Source organism: Acomys russatus, chromosome 3 (genome assembly GCF_903995435.1).
Source record: "Acomys russatus chromosome 3, mAcoRus1.1, whole genome shotgun sequence".
In the NCBI taxonomy this organism is placed as follows: domain Eukaryota; kingdom Metazoa; phylum Chordata; class Mammalia; order Rodentia; family Muridae; genus Acomys; species Acomys russatus.
Window position 1 is genome coordinate 952,195 of NC_067139.1, and position 15,142 is coordinate 967,336.

The 15,142-nt window shown below is 39.9% G+C and overlaps 1 protein-coding gene across 1 annotated transcript in view; it reads left to right on the forward strand.

Moving 5' to 3' along the window:
- Positions 1-14,663, forward strand: part of Arid4b (AT-rich interaction domain 4B) — a 118,872-nt gene extending 104,209 nt beyond the window's left edge. The window contains exons 20-24 of the mRNA XM_051167913.1: positions 1,299-2,534; positions 5,829-5,942; positions 8,082-8,300; positions 9,753-9,899; positions 12,907-14,663. Coding sequence (XP_051023870.1) covers positions 1,299-2,534; positions 5,829-5,942; positions 8,082-8,300; positions 9,753-9,899; positions 12,907-13,034 — 1,844 coding nt within the window. The 3' untranslated portion in view covers positions 13,035-14,663. The remainder of the gene's footprint in view (positions 1-1,298; positions 2,535-5,828; positions 5,943-8,081; positions 8,301-9,752; positions 9,900-12,906) is intronic.
- The last annotated feature ends 479 nt before the right edge of the window (positions 14,664-15,142 follow it).

Sequence of the window (15,142 nt, forward strand, 5' to 3'; positions counted from 1 at the left end):
ATGCTCTATCTGCATGTACACCTGCCTGCCCGAAGAGGGCACCTGATCTCATTAAAGATGGTTGTGAGCCACCATGTGGGTGCAGGGAATTTAACTCAGGACCTCTGGAAGAGCAGACACTGCTCTTAACCACTGAGCTATCTCTCCAGCCCTATTACTGTCATTTTTACTCTACATAGTTTATCTTTAGTGCTTATCCTAAGTAGATCAGAATGTTTTTGCTAAATATTGCCACTTGATACAGGAAGCAGCAACACAAAAACATGGAACGAAGAGCTGGAGTTTCATCTGTATAGTCAAAACAAAACATAAAGTGTAAACGACTTATTTAGGCTAATTTGGGCCTTCAAGGAATATGCATTCAATAGGCAGTATAGAGATAGTCTACAGTGTGACTTCTGTTGGAAGCATCAATACTAGTCTGTTTTCTCTACACCTGATGCATAGTAACCTTCCTGTGAAAGATAGGCTCAGTGGGTAGATGGATTGATGGATGGATGGTAGGTAGGAGGTGGAGAGGTGGGTGGAAAGATTCATTATAATAATACCTTTTGGAGGTTAGTAGGTCATTCTAAAATGGTTATCTGGAGTGGTTGGCTAGATGTCTCCGTAGAAAGATTTATAGGAATTCTTCTACTACTGTAGGTTTTGGACATATTTTACACTGACATATTTTATTTATTTTATGTATATGTGTGTTTTGCCTGCATGTATGTATGTGCACCATGTGCCTGGTGCCTGCGCAGTTCAGAATGTGGGTTAGATCCCTTGGAAGTGGAGTTAGAGATGGTTGGGAGCCACCATGTCAGTGCTGGCAGCCTGAGCCCTCTGCAAGAGCAACAGATACTTAATTGCTAAGCCATCTCTGCAGCTCTCCCTATTCTCATTTTGATGACTGTTTTTCTAGTGCCTTAAGAACAGGCATAGGAAAGGGGTACATTTCTTTAGAAAACCTCTGCAGATTAGTTTTCGTCGCTTGAAAAACTATAATTTTTGTTTTCTAGTGGTTTAACAGTGCCACAGCCTGGCTACAACTCATCAAGGAAAGAATTTTTATTTCTTGCAGTTAGGCATTGAGCATCTCTGTGGTGTAGACATCACAACAATCATGTGATAGCTAACCCACTGCAGTGAGAAGTTCTGGCGGTCATAGTGCCATTCAGTTGCAGTTTTGAAGAAAATATTTAAACCTCAGCACCTAGCGTGGAAGTTTTTCTTCCCATTTTGTTATGCGTGTTTGAGGCAGATATACACAACAGTCTTACTAGGCTTGTTGCCCCACCCTTCTTATTTTTTAGCTTCTGAAAGTTCTGCCGAGGACAGTGAGCAGGAAGAGGAGAGGTGTGCTCAGGATGTAGACAACAGTGGCAAAGATGAATCAAAGGTGGAACATTCGACCCACACCAAAAACGAACTTATTTCAAAAGAGGAGCGGAGTAGTCCATCTTTGCCAGAAGAAAACAAAGTCCACACAGATTTGGTATCAGCCAAGACAGTGTCAAAATCTCCAGAAAGACTAAGAAAAGATGTGGAAGGAATATCAGAAGATACTGATTTTGAAGAAGATGAAGAAATCACAAAAAAGAGAAAGGATGTTAAAAAGGACACAATGGAAAAATCTTTAAAGCCACAGACAAAACGTGGGAAAAGACGTTATTGCAGTACAGAGGAGTGTTTACAGACTGGATCCCCTGGCAAGAAGGAAGACAGAACTAAGAGCAAAGAGCCACTTTGCACAGAAAACAGTAGTAACAGCTCCTCAGATGAAGAAGAAGAGGAGGAGGAGGAGGAGGAAGAAGAAAAGTCCAAAGCAAAGGTGACACCAACCAAGAAATATAATGGCTTAGAAGAAAAGAGAAAATCTCTACGGACAACTAGTTTCTATTCAGGCTTCTCAGAAGTAGCAGAAAAAAGGATAAAACTTTTAAATAACCCTGATGAAAGACTTCAGAACAGCAGGGCTAAAGACAGAAAAGACGTTTGGTCAAGTATTCAGGGACAGTGGCCCAAGAAAACACTAAAGGAGCTTTTCTCTGACTCTGACACTGAGGCTGCAGCTTCCCCACCTCATCCTGCCCCAGATGAGGGGACAGTAGAGGAGTCACTGCAGACTGTGGCGGAAGAGGAGAGTTGCTCACCCATTATAGAGCTAGAGAAGCCACTACCAGCCAGTGTTGACAATAAGCCAGTTGAAGAAAAACCCTTAGAAGTTAGTGACAGAAAAACAGAATTTCCAAGCAGTGGCAGTAATTCAGTGCTCAATACCCCCCCTACTACACCCGAGTCGCCTTCTTCAGTCACTGTAACAGAAACCAGTCAGCAGCAGTCTTCTGTCACAGTGTCAGAGTCCCTGGCTCCAAACCAGGAAGAGGTTCGAAGCATCAAGAGTGAAACTGACAGCACAATTGAGGTGGACAGTGTTATGGGGGAGCTCCAGGACCTCCAGTCGGAGGGGAATAGCTCCCCAGCAGGCTTTGATGCAAGTGTGAGCTCCAGCAGTAGTAATCAGCCAGAACCAGAACACCCAGAAAAAGGTGAGGTGGAAAAGGTCATGGTGACCACGTGTAGGAGATCCTCTCTCTGTTTGTAATGAAACAGCCAAGGCTGTCCTGGAACTCACTCTTCTGACTAGGCTGGCCTCCAGCTCACAAAAATCCGCCTGTCTGTGCTCTTAGTGCTGGGACTAAAGGCCAGTGCCACCACCGGCCCAGCTGGATTTCTTCTTTTAGCACTTTGAATAGTTTCACGGTGTCTTAACGGGGGTGATTGGGTGGTGTGCTTGTATGAAGACAAGTGAAGATGGACAGTAGGAAGATAACTTAAATAATGATGATGGGGTACATTTGAGAGCCTTTAATGTCCTTTTCTTGAACTGTCTATGACATTTCAAGTGGATATTAGACCACATGCTACAGCTTGCACCTAGGCACAGAGCTTAAAAGCTTAAAAGCACTTCATTCTATGCGTTGGTTGATTATGTGATGTGAGCCACATAACCTGTGTTTGCAGTTGTAACATGCAATCTCTCACACACATTTTGATTTGTTGACAGGCTCCTCTCCCTTAACCAAATACTGTTAATAGGGGTTTGGAGCAATCAACTGTCCAGGCACTGCTTCCCCAGACATCCGTGTCAAACTGATTTGCAAGCCTGATTTCCTTGTGTGAGTTTGTAAAGGAATTCAGTACTTTATTAGATGTATAGCTTCCAAATTGAAGGACAGATGTAAACATTAACACTACTCTACACAGATTTTCTGCACAGTTGTTCAAAGTAGAGAATCAAATTAATAATTTGAAAGTATTAGTTGCTCTCTGCCATCATTTTTCTTATAAACCACTTATCAGATGTCTTAAATCATTGTACTCTAGGCTGACACTTAGTTTTGAAACGTACACACTCACTGTAAAGATAAGAGTACTGGAGGGTGTGTGTTTTGAGAATCAGAGGGTACTGCAATAGTTTGAGGGTCTTAGTTGACCATAAAGAGATGGTAACCTATGCATGCTGTAATCCCAGTACTTGGGAGGCAGAGGGAGGAGGCTCCAGAGTTCAGGGCTAACCTTGGCTACAAAATGAGTTCCCGCCCAAGGATGCTGCATAGAAATAAAAGATACTCAGTAAACAATTAATAAAAACAGAAGTTGTAGTCATTGGGGATTTACAGGTACAGCTGCAAGTGCAATTATAGCTATGTGTCATGCTATGTCATGGAGTTGCATTACATAGCCATGAAGAAAGTCATCTTCAAAGGGAAAGAATGCCAGTTGGGCTTTCAACAGTGTTGCACAAGAATTCTAGCTCTTGAGAGATTATATCCTCTTCATTGTCCTCATCTCTTAAGACAAATTAAAATAATCCAGAAAGAGTTTGATATCTTCTCTACTGAGACACAGTGTGAGCTGCTCTTTTGAATATTAATCTTGTTTAGATTAATCAAGGCTGGCAAGGTGGTGTCATGGGTAAAGGCATTTGTCACCAAGCCTAATGACTTGGATTTGATGCCTAGAACCCATTTGGTTGAAAGAGTGAACCAAATCACAGACGTTGTCCTCTTAAATGCACATGGACGCACACATGCAAGCACACATGCATGTACTTGTGCACACACAAATACATTTTTCTTTTTTAATTGCTGTAGCTGGAGTGATGGCTTAGTGGTTAAGAGCACATACCACTTTTACAGAGGACCAGAGTTCAGTTCCCAGTACTCAGAATCAGGTGGTTCACACCATCCTGTAACTCCAGGTCTGTGGATTTGACACCATCTTCTGGCCTCCATCAGCACCTATAGTCACACAGTTAGAACCACACATATAAATAAAAATAAAGCAAGTTTTCTTTTTAAAAGACATGGTGCTTGAGGCCATCTGCATTATCAAATCAAAGGACTATTGAATTGTTTTATTAGTTATGATTCAATAGACTCTTAGATACCTATCATACAACCTCATTTTAATAAACTTATTTAGTAAAAAATACAAATTTCATACAGCAAACAGCTATTTTTCAACCAAAGAAGCCATATTTTTAAACTGCAGCTTAATTTCACTATTGGTAACAGGAGTAGCAAGAAACACTTTTGGTGCTAAGCATGGCATACTTTTATATGATGTGTTATAGTGTTAGAAATTGGAAGCAATCTCTGAATTTCTGTTTTTGTTTTTAAACACTTATTTTGGGTAGTTTAAGAGATTGTGTATAATTCAAAAGATACAGAAGCTTGCTTAACAAGAACTAAAGATAACACAGTAGTGCACAGAAATGCTACAGTTTGGAGTATTGATGAATTTGTGAATCTGCAGCATGAGGGAAGTTCTCATTGAAAACGAACACTTGAGCTGGGCATTGATGGCACATGGCTTCAATTTTAGCCCTCAGGAGGCAATGGCAGGCTGATCTCTGTGAGTTCGAGACTAGCCTGGCCAATAGAGAGAGTTCCCAAGCAACCAGGGCTACAGAGAGAAACCTTGTTATGAAGAAGAAAGAAAACACTCGAGCACTTGAGCTAGTTTAAGAAAGGATGATGTTGGTTTATAATACTCCTTGCAGGTCATTTCACACCAAAATCATGAGGTGGATCTTAGATCATGTTCTAAGTTTGTACATTGTATGCATGTTAGTTAGCCAGTGCACATAAAACAAGTATGAATTATGCCAAACTGTGTCCAGTTACTGTATTATAAAGCGCCATATTTTAGGCCTGTAAACTGCACTGGGGAGGTGGAGACATAAACCAGGAGTTGTCAAGGTAATTTTCAGCTACATAGGAAGCTGGAGACCATGCTAAGCTACACGACATCCTGCCTTAATTGCCTCCATAGCATATCATTCAAAATTACATCACTTTTTAAACATTTCAACTTGTAACAAAACCATAATACCTGAGTTTTATTGAGTCTTAACAAGTTTCAGCATATTCCTATATTGAGTTACTAGACCCATAAGCTGAAGCACTATGCTGACAGCGTTTTCAATCTTGATTTTCCTAAGAAGAATGTACCTTACCTTTCTGAAAGTCGCCCTTAATTTTTAAGGGCTAACTCAGCTTCATTAATGACAGTTAATTAAAAGTTTGGAATATCTTCTGTGATAATTTATATTAATCTCATAGAAATGTATTGTTTGAGGATTTTTTTTTTTTTTTTAAATATTTAAGTAGTCAACTAGGGAATGTCTGATTCTGATTGGGTTACTGGAGTGGATGTGTAGGACAATGCTTGAGCATTTGCCTAGTACTGTGAAGCCCCAGACTCAGTCCTCAGTCCCACCAATATAAAAGCAAGTTTCTGTTTTGTATTACTACTTAATTTATTTCTCATCACAGCCTGTACAGGTCAGAAAAGAGTGAGAGATTCTCAGGGAGGAGGAAGTTCGTCAAAAAAGCAGAAGAGAAGCCATAAAGCCACCGTGGTGAACAACAAAAAGAAGGGGAAAGGCAGTAAGTGTCAAGATACAAAAATAATAGTTGAACACCTCTCCCTCTCATTAAAACGTCATTTGGTTATGGGACAATTCTAAATACTGATTTTTTTTTTTTTTCTCATAACCTTAAGAAAAAGTCAATCTGAACAGGTGGAACATACCTGTAATGCTAGTGTTTGGGAGGCAGAGGAATGAGGAGTTGACAACCATTCTGGGTTATGTAGCCAATGCAAAGTTGGCCTGGACTATGTGTGACCACGCCTCAGGAGTTTTCTAACCGTGGGTAAAGTCTAGGATTAAACCCATATTGGTATTGATTGCTGGAGAGTGATGGAACAGACATCATGGCTCAGTTACCTTCATGCTCACAGTGCCTACATGTATTATGTGTACTTCTGTTACAGTGAAGTGGATTGTTTATAATTCTTCAGAACAGCCGCAGAGATAAATAATGTCATAGGCACAGTTCCAGTCTGTGAAATTACACTTTGGTTCCCAAACCGTGCTACATGAGTGCAATCACAAGCAGTACTTCTACAAAGAGTGCTCTGTCTTAAGACTGGCAGGCACAATTCATTTGCCTGCAGAGACCATAATGCTTTGCTTCTCCTGAGGGCTGCGCATTTGATCTTTTGTTTACTTATTTATTATTTTTTGTAGACAAAATAAGAAGTGGAAAATATGTAAAGAATTTTTTTTCAGGTGCCCCACACTGACCCCTGCTGCTCTTCTGAGACTCCTGCCACCTCCACTGCCTGACCTTTGCTAGCAGCGGCCTTGGCTGCACTGCAGTGCAGAAAAGGGTTACGCGGTCAGCTCCTCGAGCTTCTGCTGAGCCCATATGACTTCCAGGCGGTGAATATGGCATCCTTCGGGGCCCCGGGTGGCTGTGCTCAGCAAGGCCGCGTCAGGCAGGCTGAGGCAGGCCACAGCACATAAAGGGGCCAAGCCTTGGGTGGCTTAGTTAGGAGTTGCTATGGTTCCAGAGCGGCAGTGGGGACTGGGGAAAGAGTCATTGAGATGTGTGTATAGGAGTGTCATTGGTTGTTTACTCTCAGGGGAGGAGGTGCATCTTTACAGTTTTGAGCACTTTCAACACCTTCAAGCCCCTACTTGGGTGCTGCTAAAGAGTAATCCATTAATATATGCCAAATTGATTCTAGATCACTTGATATAAATAATAGAATAGTTACAATACGTTTTTATTACACTGTAATATTTCTGTCCTCAGTGTTACCATTTGAATGCCATTTTCAGAAAGGATCATTTTCAAAGAGTCAATAAGTAAGTTTGTCTAGAGCAGTTGATGGTAGTGTCCTCACTGATTACCTGACTTCAGTCCTGGTCAATCGGGTGCATTAACTGTTCTCTGAGCATTTCTGAGTGTAATCACTGTAAGGGAAACTAACATAGTACTTGGTATCCAGGAAAAGGACATGTATAGCTGAACAAGCCCTATCCAGCCGCATGGCAAGTGCTCAGGGATAAGTTCATCTGCTCTAGCACTGAAGTCTAATTAGCAAATTCCTGATAAACTCCAGGGTACGTTGACCACAGAGAGAGTGTGGTGATGAGTTCTAGGAAACAAGCTTAAGGAAGTCATTACCTGTGTCAGTGTAGTTTCCCAAAAAATTCTCCAGTGACAGTGATGACATACCACTGTGGCAGTGGAATTGGAACATTTGCTATGTACAAATAGATTACTAAAGTGAAAAATTTGCTGCAAGAAATGTTATATTCCAGCAGAGTAAAAAGCTCTTTAACTAGGGAAGAGACTGTGTCTGAGTGAACATCGTGGTTTGGATATGTGGGGACATCCACATGTGGACTTACTGTATTTCATAGTGGAGCTAGCCAAAGGGGAGGTTAGTGCAACAAGTTCATACCTATTGGCAATGTACTGGGAAGACTTTGGCTTTTGTTTTCCTTGGCTGAGACATGTCTGCATTTCCATGTGACTTTACTAGGTTTTATTTTTCCAGTGCTGGGGGCTGAACCCAGGGCTTGCTAGGCAAGCATTATATGACTGAACTAAATTAAATCTTCAACATTGATTTTCTAGGTTATCTAGGTAGATTGTTTTCTATAGTAGAAAATGCAAGTGGTCAATTGCCTTGACCAACTTTTGTTTATTGATGGTTTATTTCTCTTTCAGCGAACAGTAGTGACAGTGAAGAACTTTCAGCTGGTGAAAGTGTGACTAAGACTCAGGCAGTGAAATCAGTCCCCAGTGGAATGAGATCCCACAGTAGTAGGTCTCCTGCAAGGGTACAGTCTCCTGGAAAGTGTGGCGGCAAGAACGGGGATAAAGACCCTGATGTCAAGGAACCCAGTAGCCGGCTTCCCAAAGCTTACAAGTGGAGCTTTCAGATGGGTAAGTGCATATGTGGTTTAGGGTGTAGGCATTGTGTCTTCATTACTCCTGATGCCAGTGCTTGAAAAAAGAAGCTACACTGAGCCCAAGAGACGTGACAGTGGTGTAGGAAAGAGCTTACTAGGTTCCTGACTGGAATGAACAGATTGCTGGAAGAAAATATTAAGACACATTCTGACCAGCACTGAGAGTGTGTGAGGTTGAGAATCTGCTTGGAAACAGTCTAGAGGTACAGGAGGAATGACTTACTGGCTAAGAACAGTTTTTCCCAAGGATGGCACTTCAATTCCCATCCCCGGTGACGGGCCGCTTACACATGCCTGGTATTCAGTGGGGGCTCTTCAGGCATCTGCACTCAGAAACATAGACCTCACCTACAGAATTAAAAATCATAAAAATAATTTTTTCTTACTGTTTTTTTAAAGAAAGAAATAGTATGGGAGCTGGGCATAAGGGCACACACCTATAATCCCAGAGCTCAGGAGCCTGAGACTGGAAGATTGAGAGTTTAAGACTCCTTAGGTTACAAAGTGAGACCCTGTCTCCCTTCCATTTCTCTCCAAAATTCAATTTTAAACTTTTGGTGTCTTTGCATTTTTGTAAATATAAATTTGCTTTTTGAGAGAAGATCTTACTATATATAGCCTTTCTGGCCTGGTACTCAATGTGTAGATCAGGTTGCTTTCAAACTGGAGGCAATTTCCCCTGCCTTAGTTGCTTGAGGGCTGGAGTCTCAAGCCTTTGCTCCCATAACTGTTTTTTGTTTTTTGTTTTTTTGTTGTTGTTGTTTGTTTGTTTGTTTTGAGACAGGGGTCTGTCTGGAATTGACTTTGTAAACAGACTGACCTCTAATTAATAGATATCCTCCTGCCTCTTCCTCCCAAGTGTTGGGATTAAAGGTGTGCTCCACCATGCCCTACACCATATATAGCCAGGCTACATTGACTATTTTTAACTGATATGCTATGGTGTTGCTGTGTATGACCTAAAAACGGAGCAGAGCCTGGCAGTAGGGGCAAATGAGTATAGTCCTAGCATTCAGAAGCCAGAGACAAGAGACAGCAAGAATGGGAGGCCATGTCAGCTACATAGAAAGATCCTGTTTGCCCAAAAGAATTTTAGCATAAAGCATAGATCATAAGGTCTTTGGTTTGTATGTGCTCAATCAACAAATCCTATGTTGTGCATTTCATTTGTGTCTGGCTATTATTGTAGTCAGAGGGCAGGAAATAGGGGAATTTAGAAATCAAATATTCTGATGTCTTTTTTTTTTTTTTTTTTGTGGTTTATTTGATATAACTGGTGTGCACCATCACACCTGAAAGATTGTTTCTTGTAGTTTATTTATCTTAGATGGTATTCTAAAACCATATTGGTTTTTTTTTTGGTTGTTGTTGTTTGTATTAAATTTTTTTCCCAAAATACATATTAACGAATCTTTTAAATTGACAGCGGACTTGGAAAATATGACAAGTGCTGAACGTATCTCAATTCTTCAAGAAAAATTGCAAGAAATCAGAAAGCATTATCTGTCATTAAAATCTGAAGTAGCTTCTATTGATAGGAGGAGAAAACGTTTAAAGAAGAAAGAGAGAGAAAGTAAGTACTTCTTCCTTAATCCTGTCAGTTTACACTGTGGGTGTGTAAGGACTATGTCTATATTTCTTTAGGCAAATTCTTTACTGTCAGCCTCATCTGATATGACGTCACAGTGCTCATTCACATGGGTCTCACAGTACACCTTCAGTCTGAAGGAAGATGGGGATAGTAGGGCCTTCACTGCGTGGCAAATGGCTATAGTGCTAGCATTAAGGAAGTAGAGTCAGCAAGTGCAGGAGACCAGGTCAGTTTGGGCTACATAGCTAGACTCTGTCTTCCCAAAAAGAAGTTGTTTAGCATAACGCATAGATCATAAGAACTTTTGATTTGTGCATGCTCATTCAACAAATGTTTGTGCCAGATATTATTGTAATGACTTTGTTTTAAAGGATACTTTGACAAATAATCACACATCTAATGGGCACAGTATGGTATTTTAGTACACCCATACTTACAGAGTGATTCCTTCATAGTAATTTAGGTTGTCTATCTTCTTTTTGTTACAAAAACATTCAAAATCCTATCTCGGATGTGTTCTGAATCATTGTAGTATTATTGACTGTCACTGTGTGAGTAACTAAAATGTATTGCTTCCATCTGGTCCTGATGTTGTACCATGAACTAATCTCCTTGCCTCTCTGTTTTCCTAGGCACTGTACTTTCCTGCCTTCTGCATAATGTGATAGTTTTGTTTGTAATTTTTTAAGGTCTGCTATGTTGTTTTCTATAGTGGTAGTAGTTGACATTCCCTTCAACAGTGTAATAGCTTTCTTTTTTCCTTTTGGGTTACTTTAGAATGTGTATGGCCAGGACATTTCTGTTGAGACCTAAATGACAAGAAATGATGTGAGATGTCAAACTCACAAATGATGTGAGATTTATTTGTTATGTATACAGTGCTCTGCCAGCATGTGCACCTGCAGGACAGAAAGAGGGCATTAGATCAGATTACAGATGGTTGTGAGCCACCATGTGGTTGAACTCAGGAACTTTGGATGAAAAGACAGTCCTCTTAACCTCTGAGCCATCTTTCCAGTCCTGATGTCAGACTCTTGCTTGGCTGACATAACAAATACCATGACAGAGTAGATGGCCTGAACAATAGAAACTTACTTTCTCACAGTACTAGGAGTTTGAAGTTCAAAGTCAACACTTATATTTTGTTGTTGTTGTTGTTGTTTTTTGTTTTTTGTTTTTTTGGAGGCCTACCGTGGGGGTGGGGGGACAGAGTGTGTAGGCTGCCTTTGCTACGTTCTTACCCTATGGAAACATCTATGGTGGATGTAGAAAGGTCTCTTGAGTCTCCTTTACATAAGGATATCCATTGGATTGTACTAGTGCCCTACAGTTATGAGTTTTACTTATTTTTACATTGGCAGTTTTGGCTATAACATGGAGTTTGGGTAGTGCATGACTCAGTTCGTACCAGAAGTCCTTAGCAGGTGTCCTTGAGACAGGATTGCTTAAATGTGCACTGTTGGCATTTGAGCCTGATCATTTTTCCTATAGTTGTCCTCTACATCATAGGATGTTTAGCAGCATCTCTAGCAGCCATCCCACATGCCAATGGCATAACACAGTAAATGCTTCTAGACAGATATCTACAGGATGATGAGGTGGTAGGAGAACCCCAAGTTAGGTGAGAAAATACTTGGTTCCTTTCCACACCAGAATGAAAACCACTGTGGTTTGAAAGTGGTAGAGATTCTAGTCAGGCAAGTAGAGGGCAAGTCATGTAGGGCCACATGGGCTAGAGTGAGGGGCTGCAGTACTATTCCAAGCAGAGTACAAAGCTGTTAGAAACATTCAGACAGGGAAATGACATGCTGGGTGGAAAATAAACTCTAGGAGCAACAGTGGAGACTGTTTTGTAGTTCAGGTCGTAGCTTAGAGTGACTTGAAGCTGTATGCAATCAAGATGTAAATCAATTAATGTTGAATTAGTAACATTGCTGATGGAAAATACTAACTGTATGTTCATGCCAATGAATGAAGTAGACATTCAATTTTTTATTAGTAGCTGGGTGTGGTGGCACATACAACACTTGGTAAAATAAAATCCGGAGGATCTTGAGCTCAAGGCCGTCCTTGGCTACTTAGTGGGTTTAGGCTCAGTCTTAATAAAATAAAATAAAATTGTATTTGTAATGCACAAAATACTATAGTGTTGGTAACAACAAAAGCTTATTAATTAAAGAAGTTATTATAGGTAGAGTGTAGTAGTATTTAACTTTGAAAAGAAAAAGAAATAGAGCTGATCTGGATGGAACATGATCTTTCACTATGTTGTCTGACACATACTGCCCCCTAGCACTTGAGAGGCAGGGGTGTGGTGTTTCCAAGGTCTAGGTCAGATTGCTGTACATAGTAAAGTCTAGGTTATTCAGTACTATGTAGTAAGCCTCTCATTCTTTTTAAACTTTCATGTGAGTGCATGTGGAGGTCAAGAGGACACATCATGGTATCATTTCTCCACTTCCACCTTGTAGGTTCTGGGTGGTCAAGTCAGGTAGTTGTGCTACATAGTCAGATGCCAAGGTATCTCTGAGGTCTCAGCCTCCCTATTCTTAGCACCATGTGAATTTATAGGAAAACTTGAATGGCGGAAAGATGCAGAAACGGCAGGCACTTTCCCTGTTTCATTCAAAATTGTTTGGGTATTTAGTGAGTAAAGTTATTCTACAGTGTGAATGCACAACTCCTTTCCTCCCTCTTCCCCTGGCTTTTCTTTTTCCATGTCAGGGCTAGGGATAGACACAGTGGCCTTGTAATCCAGGCAGGTACTTTGCCACTGAGCTATACCACTATACCACCTGTGCTCTACACAAAACGGGCAGTGGCTTGCTGCCTGAGACACACTGGCTTTCCCTTTCTTTATATTGAGCAGGGATAGCTCTTACAAGGTGAATTTGGAGAACACAAGATAACTTTAGGCTGAAGACTAGCAGTTGCTTGTTCCCGTTGTATCCCGCTGTGTAGCCTCACATGTACTCTTCCTTTTCCTCAGGTGCTGCTACATCTTCCTCCTCCTCCTCTCCCTCATCCAGCTCCATAACAGCTGCTGTTATGTTGACACTAGCTGAACCGTCTATGTCCAGTGCATCACAGAATGGAGTGTCAGTTGAGTGCAGGTGACAGCAGGACTTGCTAGAGCACTTTGCACTTAATGGCTGTTGTTGGCCACGTCTTTTTTTATACTGCACAGTGGCACACATACCCATACACACAAAATCAGACAAGCACTATTTTATATTTAAAAATTGTTTCTTGACAAGCTGACTTGGCACTTAAGTGCACTTTTTTATGAAGAAAAAGTACAACGAACTGCTTTTCCTCAAGCAATAATTGTTTCCAACTTGTCTGGGAATTGCGTGTCTGGTAACTTGAAGGCCTTCCACTGTGGCAGAGGAGGCTTTTCCCTGCCTGTTAAGACAACACAGTGAGCAGAGACAGGTGGGCAGAACACGTGAGGTGACTCACTGTATATGTATTCCCTTGTATTTTGTTAAAGCTGGAACATTTGATATTTTTCCATTCATTTATTAAAAAATATGAACCTATTTTCATTTGTACAAGCTAATTGTTTTTTAAAGCAAGTCACCTTAGGGTGACTTTAATTGTATAAGTCAAGCACATGTAACAAATTCAAAACCTGCAGTTAACAGGATATTATTAGACATCATCCTGTAACCAAATATTAAAGATTCTCTTTAAAAATGACTGAACATGTTTACAGGTTTGAATTAGGCTAAAAGGTCTGTAGTGGCTTTTCATGCCCCTTCAAATTGAAACGGGACTACTGTACTTTGCCATTTTTCTATAAATCAGTATTTTTTTTTAATTTTGATATAATACATTGTGTGAAAAAAGAAAATGGCTAATAAACTGTATTAAATCTTAAACAATGTATAAAGATTGTACTTAGCCAGTTCAAAGTGTATATTTATTCATAATGAATTATAACAGTTATATTTTTGTGTTTTCTTGTAAATGTTTCTTTTCCCTTAAATACAGATAATTCATTTGTATTGCTTATTTTATTATGAGCTTACAACAAAAAGACTTCAGGAACAAACTGTTAAAATGGTTCATGGTTGTTTATATGACCTATCTCACAAAGATGGTTGTTATTTTAAGTATAAATAGTTAATTGGGTAGTAGGCCTATACAGTTAAATGCCTTGTATAAACTGCAAAATGAACGCCAAGTTGTTTTCACTTGTATTGACTTTATGTTGTATGATTCCAATCTCTGTTTGGCACTTGTATTTAATTCCCCACCTTTGTAAGACATTTGTATATTGCGATGTGTTCATTGAAGCTATTTAAAACCTGGAGCTGTTAATACACAGTACTTTACTGTACAGACTGTTTTACTGTTTTAATTGTGGTTCTGTGTGCTTTTTTTTTTGAATGGGGCTGGCATGTTTTATTTGTTTTCTGGCAATACATGTGAGAATCTCGAAGCGTTTTGTTGTAGATGCTAATGTGTCAGAATCCTTAATCCTTTACATTCAACCTTTCTAAGAAAAGCATTTTCAGTCTTGTAGTGTGTGCTTACAGTAACTAATTTTGTTGAAAAATGGTTTCAAATTACTCAGATTTGTACAGACTGTAAAGATTTGTTGACAGCAAAATGTTGGAGAAAAAAACTTATAGAATAAAATTATAAAGTATATATTAGGATCTGCAAACATGATGAATTATGTAATATATTGTACAAATGTAAGCAAAGGCTCTGAAATAAAATGCCATAGTTTGTGAATCCTTGATTTTGTTTGTAGAAGGTTAAGTAACTTTAGTTCATCTTGTATGTGATGACTGTTGAGAATATGTACACGCAGCCTGTATTATGACAAGGGCTCATATTGATACCCCAAAAGGGAGCGCTTTCCTTTTAAAAACTGAAAGTCCCTTAATGGTGATGAGGTGCAACATATGCTTTAGTATGCTCAAGACTTGGTTTCAATCCTCAGTACTGTGCCAAACCGAGCCTTAAATCCAAAAAAGAAAGCCTTAAGCAGAGTGATGATTTTAGGTTGTTATATTTCTATATACTATTTAAGGAATCCAATAGGCATTGTTAAACCAGCCAGTTTGCCAGTTGCCATACCGAAGGTGCCCTAATTCACCTGGGGTAGTATTGTATATTATCTTTTAAAAAAATACTACTGTGATTTTAATCTGTAACCTTTTCTTTCTGCTTTAGAGAGGCTCTGTCTGTGTAGCCCCAGCTTATATAGA